At 42.7% G+C, this 14,935-nt stretch overlaps 1 protein-coding gene across 2 annotated transcripts in view; it reads left to right on the top strand.

Moving 5' to 3' along the window:
• The window catches only part of LOC141097355 (stomatin-like), a 114,444-nt gene that overhangs the window by 42,698 nt on the left and 56,811 nt on the right, over positions 1 to 14,935 (top strand). The window contains exon 2 of one of the 2 annotated variants that reach the window (XM_073584466.1): positions 10,711 to 10,834. In XM_073584466.1, the coding sequence (XP_073440567.1) occupies positions 10,711 to 10,834 (124 nt within the window). Of the gene's footprint in view, positions 1 to 10,698; positions 10,835 to 14,935 lie in introns of those variants that run through there. The other variant, XM_073584467.1, reaches the window with a different exon arrangement.

Below are 14,935 nucleotides of genomic sequence, written 5' to 3'. Positions count from 1 at the left end.
GCTTTAACGATTTGCTTGGTCGGGTCCAAGAAGCCATCTGGAGACAGGAGACGCAGCTCCGGCGTGCGATTACTCCTGAGGAACGGCTAATGGTTACATTACGGTACGTAGTATTGCAAAACCAATGCCTGCAGAATTTTCTTTGTTGTGACATGTACTATTGCAAATCTGGCAGAATTATAGTTCTGCCATGTATTTAACAAACAGCTACGTTTTTTTTATGGCATGTAATGAACAAAAGGCTGCAGATGTATTTTTATAAACATTTTTTTAAATTTATTGTTGGTGTTTTTAAAATACATATACAGAAGTAATATTTGTTGTTTTTTTCTTTGTTTCCTAGATTCCTGGCAACTGGAGAAACACTCTCTTCACTCCACTTCCAGTACCGTATTGGAATCTCCACGTTGTCTGGAATTGTAGCGGACACCTGCCGGGCTTTGTGGAATGTTCTCTGTCCAGAATTCATGCCCCTGCCCACCGCAGAAAAGTGGTTGGAAATCGCCGAAAAATTCTGGAAAGTATGCAATTTCCTCAACTGTTTGGGAGCGGTGGATAGGAAACACATCCGGATTATCAAGCCAAAAAGAACTGGATCGGAGTACTACAACTATAAAAAGTACTTTTCTACAGTACTCATGGCCATTTCTGATGCTGACTATAAGTTTGTAGCAGTGGACATTGGGGCATTTGGCCGTGGAAATCACTCCCAGGACTTTAAGAACTTGGACATGGGCCGGAGATTGTATGGCAACCAATTTAATTTTCCCATGCCACGGCCTCTTCCCAACACCAAAGCTCCGCCACAGCCCTTTGTAATGGTTGGGGATGAGGCATTCCATATGTGCCAAAACATGCTCAAGCCCTATTCCAGCCAGGACTTGGACCACACAAAAAGAATTTTTAATTACAGGCTGACCAGGGCCAGAAGAACTGTTGAGTGTGCCTTCGTTATTCTTGTATCCAGATGGCGCATTCTCGCCACAGCCATTAATCTAAAACTGGAAACAGTGGATGAGGTGGTGAAGGCCTGTGTGGTTCTACATAATTTTGTCATGGCTAGAGAGCATCCAGACTTAGATCTTGATGATGTTGCTCCTAACCCATTGCCTGAATTTACTCAGCATCCTCTCAGGTCATCGGTTGAAGTTGGCCAAATAAGGGACCAATTTGCGGCCTACTTCATCTCGGATGTAGGCCGGGTGAAATGGCAAGATCAAATGGTGTAAAAAAAATTTCTTGCTGTTGGGTTAATAAAACAATGTTTTGATACCTGTACTGAGTGCATTGTGTCTTTTTACACTCCCAATAGTTTTATCACCCCCCCCAGGTGTACCAGTGAAATTATGATGCTGTGTTTTGTGCATCATGAATTTACTAGTACTCCTGACCAGGTGACTATACATACACACACACACAAGTTGTATGACTGTTACCATCTCGACAGTGTGTTCAATTAGCAGCGATGGTGGAGATAATACAACTAATATTTTTGTCATATGGACCAATTAAAAAAAAAAAAATTGTTGATGCACTGGCATCCTTTACTTTTTATTACACCAAAACGTGACTATAAATATTATTTGTATGATTACCACTGTGGCTTGAGTTTGAAAACACATTGGAGACATAATAGAGTTTATACAACTTCTACCATACCTAGGCCTGGTGGCATATTGAGTTCACAAAGTTATCACACAAGGACATGACAATACACATATTCCTTAAACTGCAGCATCTATAAAGTCTGCTTCAAATATATGAAGAGTTAAGCAACGCTGCAGGTTAAAACTCATGTGTATTCACCTGCCCAGGTGTGATAGTGATGATGATACAAGGCCAGGGTATTGGTGAAGTAAATATACAGTGGGGCAAAAAAGTATTTAGTCAGTCAGCAATAGTGCAAGTTCCACCACTTAAAAAGATGAGAGGCGTCTGTAATTTACATCATGGGTAGACCTCAACTATGGGAGACAAACTGAGAAAAAAAAATCCAGAAAATCACATTGTCTGTTTTTTTTTTCATTTTATTTGCATATTATGGTGGAAAATAAGTATTTGGTCAGAAACAAGCAATCAAGATTTCTGGCTCTCACAGACCTGTAACTTCTTCTTTAAGAGTCTCCTCTTTCCTCTACTCATTACCTGTAGTAATGGCACCTGTTTAAACTTGTTATCAGTATAAAAAGACACCTGTGCACACCCTCAAACAGTCTGACTCCAAACTCCACTATGGTGAAGACCAAAGAGCTGTCAAAGGACACCAGAAACAAAATTGTAGCCCTGCACCAGGCTGGGAAGACTGAATCTGCAATAGCCAACCAGCTTGGAGTGAAGAAATCAACTGTGGGAGCAATAATTAGAAAATGGAAGACATACAAGACCACTGATAATCTCCCTCGATCTGGTGCTCCACGCAAAATCCCACCCCGTGGGGTCAGAATGATCACAAGAACGGTGAGCAAAAATCCCAGAACCACGCGGGGGGACCTAGTGAATGAACTGCAGAGAGCTGGGACCAATGTAACAAGGCCTACCATAAGTAACACACTACGCCACCATGGACTCAGATCTTGCAGTGCCAGACGTGTCCCACTGCTTAAGCCTGGACATGTCCGGGCCCGTCTGAAGTTTGCTAGAGAGCATTTGGATTATCCAGAGGAGTTTTGGGAGAATGTCCTATGGTCTGATGAAACGAAACTGGAACTGTTTGGTAGAAACACAACTTGTCGTGTTTGGAGGAAAAAGAATACTGAGTTGCATCCATCAAACACCATACCTACTGTAAAGCATGGTGGTGGAAACATCATGCTTTGGGGCTGTTTCTCTGCAAAGGGGCCAGGACGACTGATCCGGGTACATGAAAGAATGAATGGGGCCATGTATCGTGAGATTTTGAGTGCAAACCTCCTTCCATCAGCAAGGGCATTGAAGATGAAACGTGGCTGGGTCTTTCAACATGACAATGATCCAAAGCACACCGCCAGGGCAACGAAGGAGTGGCTTCGTAAGAAGCATTTCAAGGTCCTGGAGTGGCCTAGCCAGTCTCCAGATCTCAACCCTATAGAAAACCTTTGGAAGGAGTTGAAAGTCCGTGTTGCCAAGCGAAAAGCCAAAAACATCACTGCTCTAGAGGAGATCTGCATGGAGGAATGGGCCAACATACCAACAACAGTGTGTGGCAACCTTGTGAAGACTTACAGAAAACGTTTGACCTCTGTCATTGCCAACAAAGGATATATCACAAAGTATTGAGATGAAATTTTGTTTCTGACCAAATACTTATTTTCCACCATAATATGCAAATAAAATGAAAAAAAACAGACCATGTGATTTTCTGGATTTTTTTTCTCAGTTTGTCTCCCATAGTTGAGGTCTACCTATGATGTAAATTACAGACACCTCTCATCTTTTTAAGTGGTGGAACTTGCACTATTGCTGACTGACTAAATACTTTTTTGCCCCACTGTAACATTTATTTTAAGCATCAGGTCATCAGTTTATTCCACACACTTAAATAGAGTATGTTGTTAATTACTAGGTATGTCTACAATCCCCTTGCGTTGTCTCAAAAATAGTTAAATGATGATGGTTCAAAAAAGGCAAGGTAACAATAGATATGGCTTGCACTCAACACCATCCTCTATGCCAGGGTTTCCAAAATCTAGTCCTAAATGTCCACCAACAGATCATGTTTTAAGGATTTCCTTTTTTTTGGGTCAGATGAAGCAGTTATCACCGGAGTAATGGAATTACTTAAAACATGATTTGTTTTTTGGCCTTGAGGACTGGAGTTGGGGAACCCTGCTCGATTCAGTCTGTGCAATATTATATGACTGAAGAGACTGGTGCTGAAAATACAAGTCACATAGATTTGTTTTTTTGACACCAGCTATCTCCATTACTGATGTTTCTTGTGTCAGTATTGGACATATGTGTTGTCAAATATATCTTGCCACAAACACACCTGTACCAAAAATCAATGCAGCTTCAAGACAGCAGTTCAATACACAAAGCAATCACGGTTTTCCAGACGGCATTGGTGTGTTTGATGCAAGAATATATCTTGCCACAAACACACCTGTACCATCAGGACCAAAAATCAATGCAGCATCACAGAACAGCTTTATACTTACTGAACGCCCTTTTTGAAGTTGGAGAGGCACTGTCCCAGCCATCCATCATCGCTGCGGCCACCTCATTCCAGAGCTGCCGGGTCAACACTGTGTCTTTGTACTGCTGGTCATGGCTGTCCCACAACGGGATACGCTCCTCAACAAGGCGGATCAGGTGCTCGTTGTCGATGTAAAATTCTTCGTCATCCCGTTGTGGTACCTAGAAAAAAAAAATTACCGTAGAATCTTTGTAATTTTTGAGAATGAAAAAGATACAAAAAGAAACAGAAGAAGCAAGATAAAAGATGAAAATAAAGACAGAAAAAAAAGGAAAGACTACATACTAACATTGCGTCTCCTCACCACGACTTGGCTACGCTGCTCCCGCTCAGACTGCTCCCTCACTTCACCTTCACTGGCTGTGTCCGATGTCTGTAAAGAAAAAAAAATGATTACACATTTCTAGAGGCAGCAGCTAAACTTACCCAAAGGCAGCAAGATCCTCACCTCACGATCTGCTTGGGCCAGTTCTTGCCGAAATGGCGAATAGACCGATCCAGAAGAAGACATGCTGAAATTTAAACAAAAAATACATTAGTACATAATAAATTGTACAGGACACACAGACATTATGTTGAAGAATACTCACATTGTGGCTGCTGAAGCTTGAATCCAAGGCTCTTGTCTGGTCTTCTATACAAGGCTGTCTGTAGCTGCTCTTCTCTTGCTCTCTGTAGCTGCTCTTATCTTCAAGGCTGTAGTGGTGTGGCCCTGAAGACACCTTCTTTTATCAACACTCCTCCCAATCAATGTTGCTTGTTTAGGGGGAGGTTTAAACAACTGTCTAGACATTGTTTACTCAAATCGCGTGCGTACACAAAGCGCTGACATGCGTACATCCAAGCGCACACCAGTGACCCCATAGACTGTAATGCTATTTTTGGGCGCACACGTGCACGCGCGATTTTTTTAACGATGTAGGCGGAACAAAAAATTCAACATGTAGCGTACGGCGCGTCTGGGCACACCTGGAAAATGCGCAGCGCACACTAAACGCTTATTAGCGCGTGCAATCGCAAGACCCTGCGACTACCATGTTACAGATAGGGGAGCATTGCGCATGCACCCGATAGCGCACGACGCGCTGTGCGATAAAAAAACGCTAGTGTGAAACCAGTAAGACACCAACTATAACTGTGCAGTAATCACTTATATGTTTTGTAGGATTGGTATTTACCACTGACCATGTAATGTCCATGTTGGTCTTTTTATAGAGATTATTTTCCATAACAGCGCAGTCATCTCCTACATCCACTATTAGGGTGCGTCACCGAGTTGTAATCAAAGTTACCTAGTTAGAGGCCTACTCAGAAGTTTCGCCCACCTGAACCAAAACCCTAGCTACGCCTCTGCTGCACAGTATGTCCAGAGAACTGGTCCATAAAGCCCTGTAGATGCCAAGAGGGTTTTCTGGGGAAGTGCACCATGTCTATAGACATGGTGGCTGTGTATGACCTACGGCACTGCATGGTATACAGCACACACAGCGAGGCGGTACATTCAGCACAAGTTGGCATACACTATAGCCGTATGACACGATATGGACATATCCTGCCCTTCTTGTGTCTTTCTATCTGAACCCATGTTTGTTTCTTATCTTTGCGGAGTATCCTGCAGATAGGTTTATTATACATACAAGGTCTCGGGGGCTTGATTCTCCGGAGTCTGGGTGTTGCTATTGTCACTTCTGTTTCACTCACAAGTATTTTAATTTGACAATTACATAACATATGTATATTTCATTACTAGCTGAAGAGCCTGGCATTGCCCAGGCATAGTGACTATCTGTGGTTAGTTATAACAAATTATGATTATATTGCACATAAAAACATTTCACATCATATATTCAGCTAAAACTTGGAGGAAAACAATCAGAGGAAAAGTATATTAGAAACATGTCACCACTTCTGTATTTTTCTCCCACTCGTGGGTTTGGCTTATAAATACTAAGGTAAAACACTGACCAAATACCGAACGTGTGAATGTGGCCTTATACACAGCCTCCACCTGCAGCGCCTCACTCTCTTCTCTATACGCAGCCTCATACTGCAGCAGCACCTCACTTCTCTAATTTTTGCTATCACGCCTCTCATTTTCCCCTCACTCCTCTCATTTTCCCTCACTCCTCTCATTTTCCCATCACCTCTCATTTTGCAATCACGCCTCTCATTTTCCCTCACTTCTCTCATTTTCCCATCACTCCTCTCATTTTCCCTCACTCCTCTCATTTTCCCTCACTCCTCTCATTTTCCCATCTTCCCATCACGCCTCTCATTTTCCCATCACCTCTCATTTTCCCATCACGCTTCTCATTTTCCCATCACGCTTCTCATTTTCCCTCACTCCCCTCATTTTCCCCTCACGTCTCTCATTTTCCCATCACTCCTCTCATTTTCCCTCACTCCTCTCATTTTCCCTCACTCCTCTCATTTTCCCATCTTCCCATCACGCCTCTCATTTTCCCATCACCTCTCATTTTCCCATCACGCTTCTCATTTTCCCATCACGCTTCTCATTTTCCCTCACTCCCCTCATTTTCCCCTCACGTCTCTCATTTTCCCTCACTCCTCTCATTTTCCCTCACTCCTCTCATTTTTCCATCACACCTCTCATTTTCCCATCACGCATCTCATTTTCCCTCACTCCTCTCATTTTTCCATCACGCCTCTCATTTTCCCCTCACGTCTCTCATTTTCCCCTCACATCTCTCATTTTCCCCTCACGTCTCTCATTTTCCCATCACACTTCTCATTTTCCCATCACGCTTCTCATTTTCCCATCACGCTTCTCATTTTCCCATCACGCTTCTCATTTTCCCCTCACGTCTCTCATTTTCCCCTCACATCTCTCATTTTCCCCTCACGTCTCTCATTTTCCCATCACACTTCTCATTTTCCCATCACGCTTCTCATTTTCCCATCACGCTTCTCATTTTCCCATCACGCCTCTCATTTTCCCAGCACACCTCTCATTTTCCCATCACGCTTCTCATTTTCCCATTACGCCTCTCATTTTCCCATTACGCCTCTCATTTTCCCATCACACCTCTCATTTTCCCATCACGCCTCTCATTTTCCCATTACGCCTCTCATTTTCCCATCACACCTCTCATTTTCAGATTACGCCTCTCATTTTCCCATCACGCCTCTCATTTTCCCATTACGCCTCTCATTTTCCCATCACGCCTCTCATTTTCCCATTACGCCTCTCATTTTCCCATTACGCCTCTCATTTTCCCATCACGCCTCTCATTTTCCCATTACGCCTCTCATTTTCCCATCACACCTCTCATTTTCCCATCACACCTCTCATTTTCCCATCACTCCTCTCATTTTCCCTCACTCCTCTCATTTTCCCCCTCACTCCTCTCATTTTCCCCTCACTCCTCTCTTCCCCTCACACGTGCACAGCAACTTCCTGTAATGAGCACAGCGGTGTAATCCATGAGGCTCCTCCCTTTCCCTTGACGTCATGCCTAACAGGAGCAACTCCATTCTAGACACAACGGAGCTAGATGTGGCCTGTGCCTGCCGCACACTGATACTCAGATGGCAGCGGCCCTGATTGTGGCTCATAGCGTCTGGGATGTTGCAGCCGGTGAGTCTTGCAGGGTTGCTTTCGAGGTGAAGGTGTCTCTGCCCTTGTGTGCGCTAACAACGTGGGCCGTATGGACGGAGCTTTGCGTGTGGAGTGAGTGTGGCTATGCGGAGTGGGTGGGGCTATGTTGAGTGGGCGTGGCTTGATACATACACATGCACACACACATATACACTCAGTTTTATATATACTGTATAGATGGCACACACCAGCACCTGTCTCTCCACATCAATGCCAGTTTAGAGGTTATGCACACGACTTCTTTTAAACTCGGGTGAACCAGCTTCACGAAGCACCAACATTTTTTTGCTGCCTTTAAAGCACTAAGCCTGGCGTGTCCCGCCTGTGTTTTTGGGCTCCCACTAACTTCTTTATTTAGTTTGCTGCATCTTCCAATTCAAAGTTGAATGAAGAATGGTCAGGTCACTTTTTTGGAAACATGAAGCCATTAAATGACAACTAAATGACTGAACATATGAGCAGCAAGTCGTTTTTTACATAAAAATTTATGATGAGCGCGCATGCTGGGATAAGGTGTTATCTGAGCATGCTCGTTTCCTAGTCGAGTATTTTTAGCGTGCTCAAAAAAATGCTCGAGTCCCCGCGACTGCGTGTCTCGTGGCTGTTCAACAGACTAAACACATGCAGGAATTGCCTGTTTGTAAGACAATCCCTGTATAATTAAGGGGAGATGATTAAAAGGAGATGTTAAAACAGAGGTTGACTTTACAAAGGGTGTCAAATAATACTGCGCAAAAATTTTGACATTCTGAGCAGTTTCATGCCAGTATTCTGTCTCTATAGAGAGAAAAGTGTTGGTACATGCTTCTTAATCATTGATTTTTTACTTTTTCATTCAGTCCCATTGCTCCAGTGTATAAAATCCAGCCCATTTGTCTGCCTTTGCTAACATTTGTTAAAGAATAGGTCATTCTACACAGCTCTCTGATACCAGCTCAGTCCTGCCATAGGCGACACCGGTGTAAGAAGTCAGTTCATGACATTTCTTCCCTCCTAAATCAGTATTGTTGAAAAGTGCAAGGAACTGCAGTAACTCAGCCATGAATTGGAGACCATGTAACGTTGCAGAGAGAGGTTGCCAATTGCTGAGGAGCAGAGGGCATAAAAGTTTCCATCGCGCTGCACAAAATCTGTGCTATAGATGGCATAGGTTTACAAAGCCAATCTGCAACACCAAATGTCAGATCGAGTGGCGTCACCACTGGACTCTGAATCAGAGGAAACATGTTGTGTGCAGTGACTGATCACACTTCTCTATTTGACATCTGATGAAAGAGTCTGGGTTTGGCGAATGCCAGGAGAACGTTACCTGCCTGACTGCATTCTGACAACTGTAAAGATTGATGGAGGACGGATAATGCAATGAACTTGTTTTTCAGGGGTTGGTCTAAGTCTATTAGTTTCAGAAAAGAGAAATCTTAATACTTCAGCATAAAAACATTTTGGATTATTGTATACTTCCAACTTAGGGGGATCAGTTTGGGGAAGGTTCCTTTTGGTTCCCTCCTTGACTGTGCACCAATGCACAAAGCAAAGTCCATTAAGGCATGGTTGGAGGAGTTTGGTGTAGAGGAACCTCACCGGCGGCATTTAACGCCATTGAACACCTTTGGGATGAACTAGTATAGAAATTGTGAGCCCGGCCCTTTCCTCCATCACTGTCAAACCTCATAAATGCTTTTCTGGATGAATGGGCCAAAATTTCCAACAGACATTTCCAAACTCTTGTAGAAAATCTTTCCAGAAGAGTGGAAGTTGTTTCAGCCGCAACAAGTGGACCACCTCCATATTAATGCCTATGGAATTAGAATGGGATGTCAAAAAAGTTCTTTTGGGTGTAATGTCCAATTTTTTTTGTCCATCTAGAGTATTTTCCTTTGACTAGCTCCATCAGACATCATCTGCTTCATGGATGCAACCCAATGGCCACAGCACCAAAGTCCAGATCTATGTATAGGGGTGAAAGGGTGCTCCTGGATCCTGCTAGATGGAACATCATGGGAGAAGTCTGTCCCTTGAAACCCATTTTTGAGTTGATGGATTCTCGATAAGAATACAGTTAGTCACTGGGAGTAAACATCGTGCCCCTGTAAACAACATATTATCAGGGAACTATTCTATTTTTATGGTGCTTGAACCTCTAGGTTCAAGCAACATATTGTAATCCGATTTGTTATATTTTATTCTACTTCTCCGCGTTTTCTGCAATTAATGCGGCCCAAACCGCTCGGCGCAGAGACCCCGTTCAGGCGGCGATTCGAAGCCCTTGGTGGGAACAGGTGTGCTATGTATATTTGGAGGCCACAGCGCAGGTGCAGTGACCTTACAAAGATGGCAGCTATGCAAATGCAGCTTCCACACATAACCCATATTAGCTAATAGAAGCTGACAGATCGCTGATTCAAGGTCTTAAAGGCGCAGCGCGCCAATGGCTTCTGAAAAGCCCACCCAGTGATGGCTAACCTTGGCACTCCAGCTGTTGTAAAACAACAACTCCCAGCATGCCCTTGCAACCTTGTAAAGCTGGCAGCGCTGTTCAAGCACCTTGTATTTCCTTCAGAAAATGCCCATCTAGTTGTCAATTATCACCTGTGCCTAGCCTATTAATATCTTCTACAGGGTGAATCCTGTAACCCAATTCCAGGTGACTTGTCTCGTTCATTATTGTGGGTGATCCTGTTGCTGTACGATATATCATGGTGAAGGTTTATATTACCAAGGCTGTAAGTGACATGGAAATGATATCTTGGTAACCGCTTATTGTTTACAGCTATGGTCCATGTTCTTCTGTATAAAGCAGCTCATCCCATCACTTGTAAGTCCACAAAATGTGACTTGTGTCCGTCGCTGTTGAAGATCACATCTGTGTGAAGGCTTGTTGACGTCAGTCCTGTTTTTTACTTGCATGTACGGTGAGGCAAGACGCCATACTCTGATATGTGTTCAGACGCATAACAAAGTGCAGCCAGATATGGAGACCAATGACCAGGAGAAGCCGGGAAGATCTGTGGACAAACAGACCCATGCAGAACCAGACCCTGGTAAGATGAGCATTTTTGGGACATATTGATTGTTTAAGTTACTGTTATGTAGAAAACAATTTATTTGGGTACAAAGGAGTTATGTAAAATTCATGGGAACTGAGTAAATTGTACTATTCTGCATTTTTCATGTCCATCCAATTAACTGTTAGGTTTTTTTTTACTTTAATTTTACGTCTCTTTTCCACTGGAATAATACACAGTGATGTCACAGTACAGAGAAAATAAATACAGTGATACTACGGTACAAGTATATAGTAACGCACATGGTAATGTAATAGTACATAGGTTAATGCAAACAGTAACATCACATCAACCGTCATGACCAGGTGATTTTCCATTTATTTTTTCCCTTTTTTTGCTCTTTCTTCCACTTCTTCCAAGAGTCATAACTTTTTTTATTTTTCCAAGCACAAAGTTGTGTGGGGACATGTTATTTTTTTAGAACAATTTGTAGTTTTAAATAACACCATTCATTTAACATACCATGTACTGGAAAACTAAAAAAAAATCCAAATGCTGTGAAACTATGCAAGAAAGCTAAATTCCACAATTGTTTTCTGTGTTTTGTTTTTACTGTGTTCATTATGTGGTTAAAATGACTTTGCAGTATGATTTTCCAGGGCAGTAGTAGGTTTGCAGCGATGCTAAATTTATATAATTTTTTTATTTACTGTGTTTTTCTGTAACACGCACTTTTTTTCTCTCCAAATTTGAAGGGAAATTGGGGGTTTTATCTTATAGATCGAATGTAGCTTGTGGGGGGTGGGGGCAGCGGCAGGAGTCGAGCATTGCTGTGAGTGCTGGAGGGGTTGCTTGTAGGTGCGAAGCTGTGGGGCGATGCTACAAGTCCCATGGGGTGCTCGGCGGTGCGGAGGCTCTGCCTAAATTTTGTCAGTTTTGATGCTGAGATTTCAATCTCCCCATGTGTCATTTTCCTGGAGTCCACTGTAGTGAAACAATAGAAGAATGGGGGCTCCGGGCTTTCACAAAATGTCGGAGGAGCCCAGTCACCGCTGAGTACTGCCGAGCAGCATCACCCCAGAGCATCGCACCTCTGAACACCTCCTGTGACCTTCTTCACATCACATCGCCGGCAAGCTTAGTTCGGACTGTATGGCTGGAGTCACACTATTGTATGGCTCCGATGCGAGCGGGAGCCGAGTGTAATGCAACTGTGCTCCGATCCTCTCGCACAGAGAGAATCATAGAATCATAGAATCGTAGAGTTGGAAGGGACCTCCTGGGCCATCTGGTCCAACCCCCTGCTCAAAGCAGGATTCGCTAAATCATCCCAGTCAGATGTCTGTCCAGCCTCTGTTTGAAGACTTCCATTGAAGGAGAACTCACCACTTCTCGTGGCAGCCTGTTCCACTCATTGATCACTCTAACTGTCAAAAAGTTTTTTCTAATATCTAATCTGTGTCTCCTCCCATTCAGTTTCATCCCATTGCTTCTAGTCTTTCCTTGTGCAAATGAGAATAAAGTTGATCCTTCTACAATGTGACAGCCCTTTAGATATTTGTAGACAGCTATTAAGTCTCCTCTCAGTCTTCTCTTTTGCAAACTAAACATTCCCAAATCCTGCAACCTTTCCTCATAAGACAGGGTTTGCAGACCGGTCACCATTCTGGTCGCTCTTTTCTGAACTTGCTCCAGTTTGTTGATGTCTTTTTTAAAATGTGGTGCCCAAAACTGGACACAATATTCCAGATGAGGTCTGACCAAAGAGGAGTAGAGGGAAATAATGACTTCACGTGATCTAGACTGTATGCTTCTGTTAATACATCCTAGAATTGCATTTGCCTTTTTTGCTGCTGCATCACACTGTTGACTCATATTCAGTCTGTGATCTATTAGTATACCCAAGTCTTTTTCACATGTGCTGTCACTTAGCCCTATTCCTCCCATTCTATATATGCTTTTTCCATTTTTATTGCCCAGATGTAGTACTTTGCATTTCTCCCTGTTAAAAACCATTCTGTTTGTTGCTGCCCACTTCTCCAGTTTATTTAAATCTTTTTGAATCCTCTCTCTCTCTTCTCTAGTATTAGCTATCCCTCCTAGCTTTGTGTCATCAGCAAATTTAATCAGTTTACCCTCAATTCCTTCATCTAAATCGTTGATAAAGATGTTGAACAATACAGGGCCCAGGACAGAGCCCTGTGGTACCCCACTTGAGACATTCTTCCAACTGGATGTGCAGCCATTTACGACCACTCTTTGGGTCCGATCACTAAGCCAGTTATGAATCCACCTAACAGTTGTCTTGTCCATTCCATACTTAATCATTTTTTCAATAAGGATTGTATGAGAGACTTTGTCAAATGCTTTGCTGAAGTCAAGATATACTATATCTACAGCATTTCCTTGATCCACCCAATCAGTGATACCGTCATAGAAGGAAATTAAGTTAGTCTGACATGACTTATTAGTTACAAACCCATGCTGACTCTGTTTAATCACTTCATTCTTATCCAGGTATTGACATACATGTTGTTTAATAATTTGTTCAAAGATCTTTCCTGGTATAGAAGTCAGACTCACCGGCCTATAGTTACCTGGGTCCACCTTCTTCCCCTTTTTGAATATAGGAACAACATTTGCTCTTCTCCAGTCTTCTGGCACTTCTCCTGTTCTCCAAGAATTTTCAAAGATTATAGAGAGGGGATCAAAAATTTCTTCTGCTATCTCCTTCAGTACTCTGGGGTGTAATTCATCTGGACCTGGAGACTTGAATTCATTTAGGCTAGCTAAGTGTTTCCTCACTATCTTTCTGTTTATAGATATCCTGGATTCTTCTATTCCCTTAATAGGACAGTGAATAACAGTTGATGTTACATTTCCTTTCTGAGAGAAAACAGATGCAAAATAGGAATTTAAAAGTTCAGCCTTCTCAACATCCTGTCTTACCATTTCATCATTTTCATCCTGTAAAAATCCTATAGCATCTTTGACTTTTCTTTTACTTTTGACATATCCCCAAAATCCTTTATTATTGCTTTTGACATCTCTTGCAAGCCTCAATTCATTTTCAGCTTTAGCTAATCTGATTTGTGCCCTGCAGGTTCTGCAGACAGCATTATATTCTTCTTTAGATATGCCTCCCTCTTTCCATTTTATAAACATTTTTTTCTTCCTTTTTAGCATGTGCTTAAGTTCTGTGTTCATCCATCCTGGTTTCCTTAACTGCTTCCTATTCTTCCCTCTTTTCGGAATTGTTAACAGCTGTGCTTTGAGAATTTCATTTTTCAAGATTTCCCATCCTTCCTGGACATTTTTGTCTTTAAGGATATCCAGCCATTGGATTCCTCCAATTCTCTTTCTGAATCCCTTAAAATCTGCCTTTCTGAAATCTAACCTTGACGTCTGAGTCTTCACAGGTCTTCCGCCTCTAGTTATCCAAAATTCTAAAATAGCATGGTCGCTACCTCCTAGGGTCCCAGCCACTTTTACCTCCTCAACCATTTCCTCCCTGTTTATAAGGATTAGATCCAAGGTAGCAGTTCCCCTTGTTTTCTCCCTTACCTTTTGGAAGATAAAGTTGTCAGCAAGAGAGGATAAGAATTTCCTTGACCTGTTAGTTTTGCCTGAGAGAGATTCCCAACAAATGTCTGGATAGTTGAAATCTCCCATGACAACTATGTCATATTTTTTGGAGAACTTGGCCATTTGATGCATAAAGAGTTCATCCATAGCTTCAGCTTGCACAGGCGGCCTGTAGTAAATGCCTACAATGGTGTCCTTTCCATTGTTCTGCCCTTGTATTCTTACCCAAACAGTTTCCACAGAACTCCCAGTCTCTGAAGCTTCAATCTCTGTGCAGATATATCGGAGCACATCTGCGGAGGAGGCGGAGAAACTAATTTCTCCATCTCCTCCGCTGTCGGCATATATGACACCTCACTTGGATGATATCCGAGTGATGTGCGTTGTGTCACTCGCACCCTTGGACTTATATGGGTGCGAGTGAGCCGAGACTCGGCCGAGTCTCGGTGCCAATCGCAGAATGCTGCGATTATTCTCGCATGCCGATTCGGCAAGAGAAAATAATCGCAGATGTGATCTACTCCATAGATTAACTCTGGTCCGAGTGTTATG

The sequence above is a fragment of the Dendrobates tinctorius genome, unplaced genomic scaffold (genome assembly GCF_039654945.1).
Source record: "Dendrobates tinctorius isolate UK_male_01 unplaced genomic scaffold, ASM3965494v1 ptg000084l, whole genome shotgun sequence".
Taxonomy (NCBI): domain Eukaryota; kingdom Metazoa; phylum Chordata; class Amphibia; order Anura; family Dendrobatidae; genus Dendrobates; species Dendrobates tinctorius.
Note: the sequence above shows the minus strand (reverse complement) of the source record. Positions and strands in the feature narration are given on the sequence as shown.